We start from the raw sequence: 14,494 nt of genomic DNA, 5'->3' as shown, positions 1-14,494 counted from the left end.
CTCCGTCTGCTGAAGGCCTCCCTTGCAGACGCTCTCTGTGCTGGGATCACTGGGAGGGAGGGTGTCAGTCCCCTGGTGGTGGTGAGTAAGCCTGACCCTGCTCGACTAGGGTTTCTGCTGGAGCCAGAAAGTCGGTGCGGGAGCGCTCCTCACCGGCTGCAGGCGGGCCCCCTTTCCTTGGCGGGGAGCAGTTGCCTACCGAGGACTGTGGCCACCTCTCACGTAGCAGAGTGTACGCGAAGCACGGCCGACTTCTGAGTTTGAGGTGTGTATTTAAGAAACCAAAACGGCAGTTAGGTGGTAAACGGACGGCTTGAGTTCGCATGTTTAAGGTTGTAAAGGAAGCCCGCCTTAGTTCCCAGCAGAGAAGTTAGACGTGATGGATTCAAAACTACTGTGTAAAAACTAGGCAAAACCCTACCACCCCGAAATCCCGTTGTATTATTTCGGACAAGCTCTTTACGCAGCGCCTGATGCGCGTATTGCCGTGCTGGCCGGGCCGCCGTGGGGAGCGAGTCGGACTGGGTCCCCGTCCTTGTGAAGTGTGTGGCTTAGTGGGGGAAACACCCAGTAAAATGGACAGACGGCGTGGCATTTAATTTTAGGTCCCTCGAGTGTTAGTTATATAAAGAGCGGACTAGGGCTGCTGCAAGCAGACCCAACTCAGGCGGCACGGGATGCTTTTCTGAGGAAGAGACATTTCCAAGCAGCCGTCTGAAGGTGGCCGTGCGAAGTAGGAGAGGGTCGGGGAGCTGGCGTGGAGAGGGCACCCAGAAAGCCAGAACAGCTGGGGGAAAGGCGGCACTTGCGGGCTCTCTGGCTGAGTGGAAGCCTGACCTGAGCGGGGCGAGCGCGGGGGCGGGGGGGTGGGCGCCCGAGGGTCCCGGCGGCGGGGAGCCAGGCCGGTAACGCTGGGTCCTTCACAGGGGTCAGCGGGGTGGCCGCTCAGAATCCGCTGCTGCGGCTCGAAGGAGGGGGCTGGGGAGGGTGGACGTGGGAGAACGGGTCGGGAATACATTTATTAAACTTCAGACGTGTTCGTATGTTGGTATTATGCAAGAACTGAGAACCTCCACAGGACCCTCTCAAGACATAGCCTTGCTTAAGTGTACATGTCCTTCTCGTGCTTTTGTGCGTGGACAAGGTGTAAGAATATGTGTGCACCCCACCCCAGTGTGGAGTGAACTATGCTCCTTCTTCTGATTTCATGTTTCACTTGTAGATTTTGTCAGTGCCTGTGTCAACTGTACTTTAAAAACAACTGTGTCGTATGCCATTGTATGAACCATCATTTAACTACTTGCATGTTGATAGAGGTGTTTAAAACTGTCTTAATCGTGCCCTGAAAATTCTTGTTTCCGTAACTTGGAGCACATATGGGACATTTCTTTAGGCTGTCCTCCTAGACATAGGACTGCTGGGTAAAAGGGTATGCGCACATTAACATTTCTCGTAGTGCGCTGACTTCTTCCTCCAGGGGGGCGTGGTGTGAGAGTGATTGTTTTTCACATACCCTTTTCAGCACTGGGCATCGAGGGTCTTTTAAATGATAGACAGTATCTTATTTTTTTAATTTGGATTTGCTTGGTTACTGGTGAGGTTGAACATCTTTGTAATGAATATTTTTATTGCATGTCATCTTTGAGACCTTGTTTCTTCATATCTTGTCTATTCTTTCTCTTCTGGGTTGTTTATCTTCACAATTTGTGATAGTTCTTTATTAAACTGCCTATTAATCCTTCAAGAATTTTTTGCGGAATTTCACCCTAATATTTGTTTTTTTCTAATACTCATTTCTTTTACTTCTTTAGTCCATCTGAAATTTGTTTTCATGTAAGTGCTTTCATATTCTTTTATAAAAGAATCTGTTATTTGTGGCATGGAGTTTCATAGTTCAAAGTACATAGTTATTAAAATTATAAATAAGAAAGAAGTTGTGTTTTTCCTTAGCAGGTTTAACTCTGCTTGTATGGTGAGTCTGTGTTTTTTTAAATAATTAATTAATTAATTTTTGGCGGCGTTGGGTCTTCGTTGCTGCGCACGGGCTCTCTCCAGTTGCGGCGAGCGGGGCTACTACTCCTTGCGGTGCGCGGGCTTCTCATTGCGGTGGCTTCTCTTGTTGCAGAGCACGGGCTCTAGGCTCATGGACTTCAGTAGTTGTGGCACATGGGCTCAGTAGTTGTGGCTCACGGGCTCTAGAGCGCAGGCTCAGTAGTTGTGGCGCATGGGCTTAGTTGCTCCACGGCATCTTTCTGAACCAGGGCTCGAACCCATGTACCCTGCGTTGGCAGGCGGATTCTTAACCACTGCACCACCAGGGAAGTCCAGTGAGTCTATTTTTAAGGTGTAGGGTGAGGTGAAAGAAAACTTGTTTTATAATTCATGTACTTCCCTAGGAACCATAAAGTTGTATTTCACTTTGAACTTCTTTTCCCTTAGAAAAAACTTTTTTATTATGGAAAAATTCAACGTGTACAGAAGTAGTCCGAAGAGTATAATTAGCCTCCACGTACCCATCAGCCTCAGCAGCTGTTGGCCAGTTATCTGGCCAATTTGTGTCCTCTCTCTTCCCGCTTAACTGCCTTCCTTGTATTATTTTGAGGCGAATACTAGACATCACATCATTCTTCTATAAATTTTTCAGCATGTATTTTTAAAAGATAAAGACTTTCTTTTTAAAACGTGTCTTTAAAACCACTGTTTTATCCAAAAGAAAGTTGGCAGTACTTCCTTGATTATCATAAAGAGTCCAGTTAGGGTTCAGATGTGTGTGTGTATAGTCGTGTCCTTGGGAAGTTTTGATGACAGCTATCATGGTTTGCCAGTTTATCTGACTACATAGGAGTATGCGTACTTGTGAAATGAGGCTGTGATTCTCAATTGGTAGCTACTGAATATTTAAAAAATGTTATTTATTTTAACATGTCAGCTTTTATTTTTATCATGTTTACAAATGCATCTATCAGCTGCTTAGGCTAGACTTCTTATAAATTACATGTATAATAACAAATGCGTGACTTGAGAAAATATTGTAGTTTGAAATACTTTTAGACTTAAGCTGAAGTTACAGTAGTACAGAGTTCCCATATACTTTTCACCTAGCTTCCCTCAATGATAACATCTGACAACCTAAAAGAATTTTCAGTTGAATTAGGATCTAAAAGTAGGCCCACACATGGTGATTTGTTGATACGTGTTTTAAGTCTTTTGAATCTGCAATTTCCTTTGCAACTCTTTTATTTTTTTACCCCTTTGCAATTTAGTTCTTGAATATGCTGAATTAAGTTTTAAGAAACAAATTCATCGTGTATGTTTTATGTTTGTATCTTCATTCAGCATCTTTTTAGCTGTGATCTTTGATAATTTCTTTCTTATCTATGTAAGAAATGTGAGCTTTGCATGAGTAGTCCTATGATGTAGTAGAAAGACCAAGATTTGGAGTCAGAAAATCAGTTTGAGTGCCTGTCTTCAGTTATTTACTAAATAATGGACTTGGTCAGTGGTTTAATGTCTGTGACCCTTAGTTTGCTTATCCAAATAAGACAGTATTATTTGGGGAGTTTTTCTGAGCACCCAGTGAGATTATTTACTGAACGTTTGTTGTACCTGATGATGAAATGTGCTGAGTGGCTACCTGTTCAAAGTAGGAATTGTGTCCTCAAGGAGCTTACAGTAGGGACCTCGCTGGTGATCCAGTGGATAAAGCTCCACGCTCCCAATGCAGGGGGGCTTGGGTTTGATCCCTGGTGGGGGAACTGGGTCCACGCATGCATGCTGCAACTAAGACCCAGCACAGCTAAGTAAATAAATAAATAATAAAAATAAATAAATGAATAAGTAAGTAAATTTTAAAAAAGTTTTTAAAAAGGAGCTTACAGTAAAGGAGATGGACATGTAAATGAATAATTAAAATCTGATTAGTGAGGCAGAAAAACATTTTCAAGGTTCAGTGAAAGTGTGATGATGGGAGTGACTGACTCTTTAGATGTCAGAATATTCCTCAGGGGAGGGTTAGGGGGAGTTACGTTAACAGGACTTAGGAGGGGTTCTCTGACATAGGGCGTTAGAAGTCTGCGGTGACAAGTGTGACCTTTGACAGGCCGCTGAAATGAGACTGGCCAGCAAGGTGCAGAGGGAGCAATGCCCGAAAAGAAACCTGGGGAGAAGGAGACTGGAGCCACACGTTATATATGAGGGCTTCGTAAACTGAAAAGCTATCTGAAATTTTATAGTAATTTATAAATTACTATTAAATTTATAGAAATCTCATAGTAAAAATACAAAAATAATCATCTATTTCAAATATAAGTTTTTATCAAATATTCTACTATTAACAGATTTTAAATTGCTACCTAATAATAGCTAACCTGGTCAGAGAAGAAATGGAACTTCTTAGGTTGGTTGTTATTATCAAAGGGCACCTTAGTGTATGGCATCGTCTCCTAATGTTTGTAGGGGTATTTGGCTGTTGTACATATACATTACTGGCCCAAAAGACCTGTTGAACTTCATAAATGTTTGCCCTTCTCTTACCAGATTAGCTCCTTACAAAAAAGTCCAGAACGTTTAGAAGTGCTGTGAGCCGTAGCCCTATTTTAGGTTAAGGTCTTTAAAAACTCAACTGAAGTAGCCAGTATTAATAATATTTTTTTCAAATTTACTTGCCCAGATGCTCGTTTAATAACGTGTCTCCTAGTGTCCACAGAACTTTACTAAATTTCACCATTTGTCTGACAGCCAGTTGCGGGAGACCTGTAACACCTTTTCCTGTCTTTCGCAGTGACGAAATGCTGAGCTTCTTCCGCAGAACGCTCGGCCGCCGGTCGATGCGCAGACAGGCCGAGAGGGACCGGCTCCGCGAGGCCCAGCGTGCAGCCACGCACATCCCTGCGGCTGGGGACGCGAGGGCTGCCATCACCTGCCGAGTGTCCCTCCTGGACGGCACCGACGTCAGCGTGGACTTGCCGGTACAGTTTGCTGACTTGCACGGTCGTGCTGAGGTCACGTGCGTCTCTGGAGCTGCAGGGAGGGCCGGGGATCAGGTCGCTTGGGCAGGTGGGATCCACACCCGCCACACAGGTGCATGGATTGGGTGGCCTTCGATAGCTGGAGCTCTGGGACTTCTCTGGAATTAGTGGCACTTAACTGGAACTTTCAGATGTTAGGGCAGTTGCTGGCGTGAGTCCTCTGTGTGCGTGTTTGTGTGTTATCCGTGGTGGCGGTATGCCATGTGCTTCCCGGGGCTTTCTCACAATCCTTGTTGAGCAGTTACTAAAGCGGCGAGAATCTCTGGGGACGATAATGATACTTACATGGATACCGTAAGACGTTTAGTTTTCTGTATTTTTTTTGTAGTTTTCAAAACACTCCTCACTTTCCTCGAAACAAATACTTCCTGCCCACTTCGGTGTGGTTGTAGACGTTTTCATGGGATGAAGTGAGGAAAAGGACTTTGTTCACACCCCTCAGCTCTGGCTGCCCATCTCTTTGTTCCCAAAGTAGTTTGCAGGGTAGTTTTTCCATACACTGTAATCTTTATGTCAAGATTGGATGTTGTAATTATATTCACATTTTGGGGAGGTTTTTTTGCAGTTATGAATAATCATAACTCACAGTGTGAAACAATCCAGTATATCTGAAAGGACTTAACTTATTCCTTGCAGGTCTCTTTTTTTGAGGGGAGGGGAGGTAGCTCTGTGGGGGGTGTGGAGTTTCTTTCTGAGCTGTTTGCTAATATCAAATCTCTTTCTCACGTCTTTGCCCTGTATTAAAAGGTTTACGTGACTAAGCTGTAAAATGTGCAATTTGAGGTGTCATTGAATGTTCCACAGTGTCTTCCCTCCCTACAGATTCTTTTTAGTGCACACTCATTCACCCAAAATGCAATTAAAGAACCCATAGTGCCAAGCGGTAGCCTGGGTGCTGAGTGGTGCATGGTCGGACAAGCCGTGGACGGCCTTAGACTCGCAGAGTGAGAGATGAAGGGATTGGGTAGTTTGTTTAAACGAATATTCTGATTAACTGAATAATTTAAAATGTACTAGGTATGTACATTTTACGTTTTTAAAATAATGGATGGAGTATGATAAAATTAAGACACAGGATATCTGGAAGTGTTTTGAAGTCATTTTTTTGAGTATTTATTATATTTGTATATTCGACTGGGCATTTTCAGTGTTTTTGATTCTGAAAGGCTGCAGTGCATTTAAATTTTCTTCCTGTAAGGGCTTCTTGAGGATTTGTCTGATGTTCCAATATGCGCTCCTTTGCGAGGGTAGTTTTCATATTCTTTTATTTGATAAGTATCTCAGCAGTTCTGTGTACTATTCCACTGAAATATGCTTAGGTATGTGGTGAAAAGCTTGAGACTGCTGTGTAGGAGAGTGGAAGGAAGTTTCTTACTACCTAATGTTGGAATTACGAAGTCTCAAGGGTGTTGATGGAGAAGCTGACACCAGGAAAGTAGAATAAATGGCTAGTGACTGGTTTAGAATGCTTTCCCTTGCTTGGTGTGCTCAGTGAGGGCGTGTGTGGTACTCCATCAGGCTGGAAATGTTAGCCCGCCTTACACGCACACAGCTGCAGCAAAAAAGCCAGGAGTTTTACATTTGTCTCTGTGCAGCCAGAGCAGTCACCTTTTCAGCTCCGCAGGGGAAATCCTCGAGTTAATAAGCTAATGCTGGGTGCTTGCGTGGATATAAAATGGGCATTGCCCTCCCAGCTAAACTGCCTTACTAAAGAAAATGGCCAGAAGAATAGTAATTTCTGGGAAGAAAAGGTTTTCTCTCTTTCTTTAATTTTTTAATACAAACTTATTTATTTATTTATTTAGGGCTGTGTTGGGTCTTTGTTGCTGCACGTGGGCTTTCTCTAGTTGCAGCAAGCGAGGGCTACTCTGTTGTGGTGCATGGGCTCCTCATTGCGGTGGCTTCTCTTGTTGCGGAGCACGGGCTCTAGGCACGTGGGCTCAGTAGTTGTGGCACATGGGCTCAGTAGTTGTGGCTCACGGGCGCTAGAGCACAGGCTCAGTAGTTGTGGCGCATGGCCTTAGTTGCTCCGTGGCGTGTGGGATCTTCCCGGACCAGGTCTCGAACCTGTGTCCCCTGCACTGGCAGGCAGATTCTTGACCACTGCGCCACCAGGGAAGTCCAGGCTTTCCCTTTTTTTTTGATTTAGCTTCTCAGCCAATCTAGTATGACTCTGAAAGAAGAGTCATACTAGAGTTGACCTTAGAAATTGAATGAAGCACATACTTATTTCCCATTGGGCTTAGCATCAGTACTGATCATAGCAAGCAGCATGGAACTCAGATGATTTTCCAGGCAATATGCAAGGGATTATCTGTAGTTAAATAGAGAAATCTAGATCTATATACTTCAAATTAATATATACTTAGTAGTGATGGACATTTTCTTTCTTCGGTTCTCCTTTCCTCTCAAGATTGGGGGAGGAATTTAAATACCTTCTACTTTCTTTTTTTTAAGGCATTAACGTAGTGAGAGTGCCTTTCAGTAAATAATAAAGGCAAGGCATCAGGTAGAAATTTCTAATTATCTGGTTTTTAAACTTTCTCTTTGGAAATGCCATAGTAACTCCTTCGATTTATGAGCTTAGTATTGTTTAGTAAACAGCCTGTCTTGTAAAACTCTGAATCTCCTAAGTTTTAAATTAATGGGAAATATTTGATTAACCATTAGATAATAATTTTTATATATCTACTTTGCTGATACAGATGCTGAAATCTTTAAATTATATAGACCATTGTATCTTAAAATAACTGAAAAAATATCCTGTGTTCATGAATTGTAAGACTTAACATTGTTGAGATGGCAGTATGCCCAAAACTGATTTACAGATTCAACATAATCCCCACCAGAATATAAGCTGATTTATTTCTGGAAATTGACAAGCTGATTTTCAGGTAATCTAGATGGTGTGCTTTGCTGGTGCAAGGACCAATGGAATAGAATAGAGAACCCAGAAATAAACCCACACATCTATGGTCAGTTGATTTTTTTTTGTTTGTTTTGTTTTGTTTCGTTTTGCAGTACACAGGCCTCTCACTGTTGTGGCCTCTCCTGTTGCGGAGCACAGGCTCCGGACGCACAGGCTCAGCGGCCATGGCTCACAGGCCCAGCCGCTCCGTGGCATGTGGGATCTTCCCGGACCGGGGCACGAACCCATGTCCCCTGCATCGGCAGGCGGAGTCTCAGCCACTGCGCCACCAGGGAAGCCCTCAGTTGATTTTTGACAGGGTGCCAGAGCCATTTGATGAGGGAAAGAATGGTCTTTTCAACAAGAGGTGCTAGAACTGAGTAGCCACATGCAAAAGAATGAAGTTGGACCCTTAATTCCTAAATGTACAAAAATTAACTCAAAATGGATCAAAATCCTAAACATAAGACTGTAATACTCTTAGAAGAAAATGCAGGGATAAATCTTCATGACCTTGGATTTGATACCAGTTTCTTGAATATGATAACAAAAGCATGAACAAGAAAAGAATAAATAAATTGGACTTAATCAAAATTATAACCTTTGTGCCTCAAAGGACACCATCAAGAGAGTGAAAAGACTCTCACAGAATGAGAGGAAGTATTTGAAAATTATATATCTGATAAGTAACTAGAACATGTGAAAAATTGTTAGAACCCAATAATAAAAAGGCAAGTAACCCAAATTAAAAATGGGCAAAGGATCTGAATAGACATTCCTCCAAATAGGATATGCAAATGACCAAGAAGCACATGAAACGCTTGACATCATTAGTTGTCAGAGAAATGCAAATAAAAAGCATGAGATACTACTTCACACCAACTAGGAAGGCTAAAATAAAAATGCCAGGTAATATCAAGTGTTGGTGAGGATGTGGAGCAATCTTAAGCCTCTTACATGTTTTAGCAGGAGCGTTAAGGTGGGCCAGCTGCCGCTCTGGAGAACAGTTTGGCAGTTCCTCAAATGATTAAACACAGTTACCACGTGATCTGGCAGTTCCACCTCTAGGTATGTGCCGAAGAGAATTGGAAACACGTTTACACAAACACTTGTACACAGGTGTCCATAGCAGCATCTTTCTGAATAGCCAGAAGGTAGAAGCAGCCCAGGCAGGTAAGTGTCAGCAGATGAATGGCTAAACAAAATGTGTTATATCTGTATAATGGAATACTATCAGTACTTGACCGTAAAGGAAATGGTACTGATACATGCTACATGGATGAACTTTGAAAACATTACGCTAGGTGAAAGAAGCCAGTCACAAAAGACCATATATTATGTGATTCCGTTCGCATGAAAGTCCAGAATAGAGAAATCCAAAGGGGAAAAAAACAAGACGTTAGAGGTTGCTTAGTGCGGATGGGTGGGGACCGAGGGGATGGTGTGAAGGGTGGTTGGGGCCAGTAGCTGAAGGAGGTGAGGTTTCTTTTTGAGGCGATGAAGATTTTCTAAAATTAAGTGTGGGGATGGTTGTATATATCTGTGAATACACCTTTGAATTACATACTTTTAATGGGTGAGTGGTGTGGTGTGTGATTTATATCTGAGAGCTGTTTAAGAATGCGTGGATTTTTGTATACTTGTGTTTTATTCCACTTAAAGTTTTTTTTAGTCGTTAAGGAACATGATAAAAATGACATATAACTTTGATTTAAAGGTGCTATGCTTGATTCATTACAGGGAAAAAAAGTAAGAGACTACAGTAATAAAGGCACACGATGATGGGGCTGCAGAATAACCGTGGCTGTGAGTTTGCAGTGGAAGAAATGCTTTGTACGTGGGTATGGGGGTGGACAATGTAGGTTAGAAATGAGTAAAATATAATTCTCACTCTGTTGTAGAGGGTAATGTTGATTGTGTGGAAGATCAGGAGAGGGTAGTCGGCTGTCATGCAGAGAAGGGGTAAAGGGATGAGATGAGGAAAAGAGCTTCAGTGGGATGTGTTTGGGAGCCATATTTCAGAAGGTTTAAAGGAATTATTAGGGACAATCTTAAATTTTTTGGTTCTCTTATAGTCCCTTGTACCCAGTGGGTGCTTAATAAATGTTGTTTAGTTGTCTGAGGGAAGGGAAACGGGGGATTGACACATGAGCTTTGGCAAGGAAGAAAGAAAATAGCACGGCAGCTAGAGCATGGCTGGATAGGGGAGATCTGAGTTTGTCAAAATGGTTTTACATACACAGGTAGAAATGATAGGAGGAGCGTTCTAGGAGGAGGTACCATCTTACGCTGAGAAAAGTAGAAGACGAGTGGGAAGGTGCTCTCTTGATGGTCTTAATCTTCCGCAAGAGAGGTTATGAAGTGAGGACCTGTGTCTGAATGAGGTGGTGACCTAGAGGAATTTGTTAGGAAAGAAAAGAATATAAATAGCAGGCACTAGTCTAGATTTAACTGAAAAATGAAACTGTAGTTTGCCAGAGCTGTGTGGGTCTTTGTTTCACTTTTTGTTTTCTGCTTGGTTCGTATTCAGTAGCTGCAAGATGAGAGGGTGTATGAAAATGAATAGGATGCCGACCCTGGGATCAGGGATTTCACATCCCTATTCTACACACGGTGGCCACATTGGACCTTCTTACTCTTTGCCCAGACATGGTAGACTATCTTACAACTCCGTGCCTATGCATAGGGTTTATACTAACTGGAATTATAGGTACAAAGTAGCACAGGAAGGAGGATTCAGGGTCTGGCTTTTTGGAAGGTAACATAGATGTACTCATTCTTGAAGTCAGAGTTCACTGGAGACCTAAAGGTCTGTTCTGAGCAGAAAGAACTGCATTTTGCTAAGGCTCAGAGGTATGGCTTACGAGGGAAATTGTTAAGCAGGTGAAAATGCTGGAGTGACAGGAGATAAGGCTGTAAGAGTGAGCAAGGAACAGCAGGAAAGACTGTTTATGCTCTGGAATTCGCACTTTAATCTGTAGAGGAAGAGGAATAATTTTTTAAGGATGATAGTGACATTCTGTTTTGCAGTTTTAGGAAGAATCACATTGGCAGCTTCTGCCACTTTGTCTTCTAACTCTTGCCTGCCTTGAGTCTGTCTCTGTCCTCAACCCCACCACAGACTGTCAAGACTTCATATCTTTCTTCATTTTGTTTTTACCTAAGGTGGCAGAGTTGTATCAGCCCTTCCAGGCCCAATTTCAGATATAAATTCCTCTGAAGGCTTTACTAGTTTTAAGCAGACTTAACTCACCCTCACTTCCTTAGCATTTTGTCAGTACTGCAAGGATAACACTCATATTGATTGTGTTTAAACTAGTTGTATATGATTTTATTCTTAGTGAGAACCTTGTGATTGCTTGAGGAAAAGAAGTATACATATATTCATTTATATATCTCTAGCAACTAATGCATAATAGGTGTCTGTCCAGTAATTGTTGAATAGAATTGAATGATATATTATGTCAAAAACGTTGTTTCCTGTGAATTATTAAGTGCGTAATGAAATGAAAAACCCTTAAGAGAGTATGGAATGGGAAAGAAACAAAAACACTAATTCAAAAAGACACGTGCACCCCACTGTTCATAGCAGCACAATTTACAATAGCCAAGACATGGAAGCAACCCAAGTGTCCATCAACAGATGAATGGATAGAGAGGATGTGGTACATATATACAATGGAATAACACTCAGCCCTAAAGAGGATGAAATTTTGCCTTTTGCAACAACACAGATGGACTTGAAGGGTGTTATGCTAAGTGAAATAAGTCAGAGACAGAAAAATACTATATGATAATCACTTATATGTGGAATCTAAAAAATAAAACAAACTACTGAATACAACAAAAAAGAAGCAGACTCACAGCTATAAAGAACAGACTGGTGATTACCAGTAGGGAGAGGGAAAAAGAGAGGGGCAAGTTAGGGGGAGAGGATTAAGAGGTACAAATGACTGTATAAAATGAATAAGCTACAAGGATATATTGTACAGCACAGGGAATACAGCCACTATTTTATAGTAAGTATAGAGTATAACCTTTAAAAATCGTGACTCACTATATTGTATGCCTGTTACATATATTGTACATCAGCTATACTTCAATAAAAAATTTTTTTTAGAGACAATATTTTTAAAAATTATTTATTTTTGGCTGCATTGGGTCTTCGATGCTGCTTGCGGGCTTCTCATTGCGGTGGCTTCTCTTGTAGCGGAGCACAGGCTCTAGGTGCACAGGCTTCAGTAGTTGTGGCTCTCAGACTCTAGAGTGCAGGCTCAGTAGTTGTGGTGCACGGGCTTAGTTGCTCCACGGCATGTGGGATCTTCCAGGATCAGGGGTTGAACCCGTGTCCCCTGCATTGGCAGGTGGATTCTTAACCACTGCACCACCGGGGAAGTCCGTAGAGACAATATTAAAAACAAGAAAAAACAAATGTAATGGGATAGAGCTAACTGATTTGGGAACCATTTCTAGGGTTGATAGTAACAGATTGGTATTTTAAAAAAGTATGATTGAGTCAGGTGTTCACTCACCCAGGATAATGTTATCGAGACCACATTTTCCAGTTCGTCAGTGATGCATTTTATTTCTGGGTTAGAATCTGAAATTTTTATGAGATCAACATTACTGCAGTTAACTTATTTATTTCTTGTCTGAGGCTTATTTTCATGAAACAGTATAGTTCTTTTTCATGCTGACTGGACTCCAGATGAAAGTTTTTAAAATATTCATGCTATCCCTGAATTTCAAATTAAGATGTTTTGGGAGATTCTCATTTTGAAATGTCAGATTTCTGTTAGATTGAGCATTATGAGCATCAGGAACCTGCACATACCTTGTGTTCACTATCGGTTGGCCTATAATTAGTCTCTATTAAGGAGTCAATACGTACCCTTGAAAAGATTTTTTTATTCTGAGGAGGCACCTACCCAGCTGGCAGAAGCCCATTCTCTCCTTTCTCAAAACACAGCTCCCGTGTTTCAGGAAGCTGGCAGATGATGCTTTGGCAGAATAAAGATGAGGATGAGAGCCGAATAAGGGAGCCAGGCTTCCCTCTGGGCTTTGAAGCAAATACAGAATGTTGATGGAATCTGAAATTGGCTCTAGAAATGCACCTTAGAATGAAGGTAAGGGAAGCATGTAACTTTAGTACCAGATAAATAAATATTTCTGTGACTTCCTGCTATAATTTAGAAATATTTTGTGTTCCTTCTAGGATCATTGCCATTTGCAAATTTTTTGCGTAATTGCTGTTTTCTATTTAAGTTTGTTAGCACCGCTCTGGGGCTTAGTTATTGTAAGTATGATTTAAAATCAAAAGCTTTCTTTGTCATTTCCAGTAACAACTGTCTCTTCCCTTCCTTTGTCCATGTTTCTCTTTTCCATCACGTTAGTAGAAAAAATATGTTCAAATGTTTGAATTCAGGTCTTAATCTTTACCTCCATTGTTGTCTTGATATTTGGCATCTACCGCCTGACTGTGTCCTCAAGAATAAATCATGACAGCGCTCCCCAAAGTTCTCTACCTCTAGAAATCCTCACTCCTAACATTTCTTTTTTAAAAAAAATTTATTTGATTTTTTTTAGTTTTGGCTGCATTGGATCTTCGTTTCTGTGAGTGGGCTTTTTTTTGATTGTGGCAGTGGGGGCTACTCTTCGTTGCAGTGCACGGGCTTCTCATTGTGATGGCTTCTCTTGTGGAGCACGGGCTCTAGGCGCGTGAGCTTCAGTAGTTGTGGCACGCGGGCTCAGTAGTTGTGGCTCACGGGCTCTAGAGCGCAGGCTCAGTAGTTGTGGCACACGAGCTTAGTTGCTCCGCAGCATGTGGGATCTTTCCTGGCCAGGGATCAAACCCTTGTCCCCTGCATTGGCGGGCAGATTCTCAACCACTGCACCACCAGGGAAGCGCTTTTTTTTTTGATGTGGACCTTTTTTTTTCTTTTTGAAGTCTTTATTGGATTTGTTACAATATTGCTTCTGTTTTATGTTTTGGTTTTTCGGCCCTGAGGCATGTAGGATCTTAGCTCCCTGACCAGGGATCGAACCTGCACCCCCTGCATTGGAAGACAAAGTCTTTTATCCACTGGATCGCCAGGGAAGTCCCTTAAAATTTCTTTACCTAAATTCCCTACCCCTCTTCCATCAAACTCTCAGGGAGTGATACATTATAATGAAAGGAATGTATCTAGTGTTCCTTTCCCTTTCCCTTTGGAATGGGAGTCAATCACAGACCTGAAAAGTTGTTTGTTGAATGGGAAGTGATTGACTATGGTTTTCTGATTCTTGGGCCTCTCCTCTAGGACTCACCTACACCCCCACTAATTTCTCAGAGCTAAATGGAGCCGATACAGACTAGGGTTGAGCTCTTCCTGTTGTTACACATAATCCAGAGAAGCTTATTCATCCTAATGAATATAGCAAAATAAGGAGACAAATTTAAAATAAAGGACAAATTAGTGAGCGGGAAGACCATATTTAGGAACTCTTCTCATAGGAGGAAAGAAAGTACGAAGTAGGAAGCGTAAGAGAAAAGTTAAGAAATGGAAGATAAGTCTCTACT

General features: G+C 42.0%; 1 protein-coding gene across 1 annotated transcript in view; it reads left to right on the top strand.

The window, feature by feature from the left end:
* The first annotated feature begins 134 nt into the window (after nt 1-134).
* Nucleotides 135-14,494, top strand: part of EPB41L5 (erythrocyte membrane protein band 4.1 like 5) — a 157,685-nt gene continuing 143,325 nt past the window's right edge. Inside the window, exons 1-2 of the mRNA XM_067025897.1 lie at nt 135-265; nt 4,781-4,967. Of these exons, the coding sequence (XP_066881998.1) occupies nt 4,788-4,967 (180 nt within the window). The 5' untranslated portion in view covers nt 135-265; nt 4,781-4,787. The remainder of the gene's footprint in view (nt 266-4,780; nt 4,968-14,494) is intronic.

The sequence above is a fragment of the Kogia breviceps genome, chromosome 2 (assembly GCF_026419965.1).
Source record: "Kogia breviceps isolate mKogBre1 chromosome 2, mKogBre1 haplotype 1, whole genome shotgun sequence".
NCBI classification, from domain to species: Eukaryota; Metazoa; Chordata; class Mammalia; order Artiodactyla; family Physeteridae; genus Kogia; species Kogia breviceps.
This window is presented reverse-complemented; position numbering and strand designations above follow the sequence as displayed.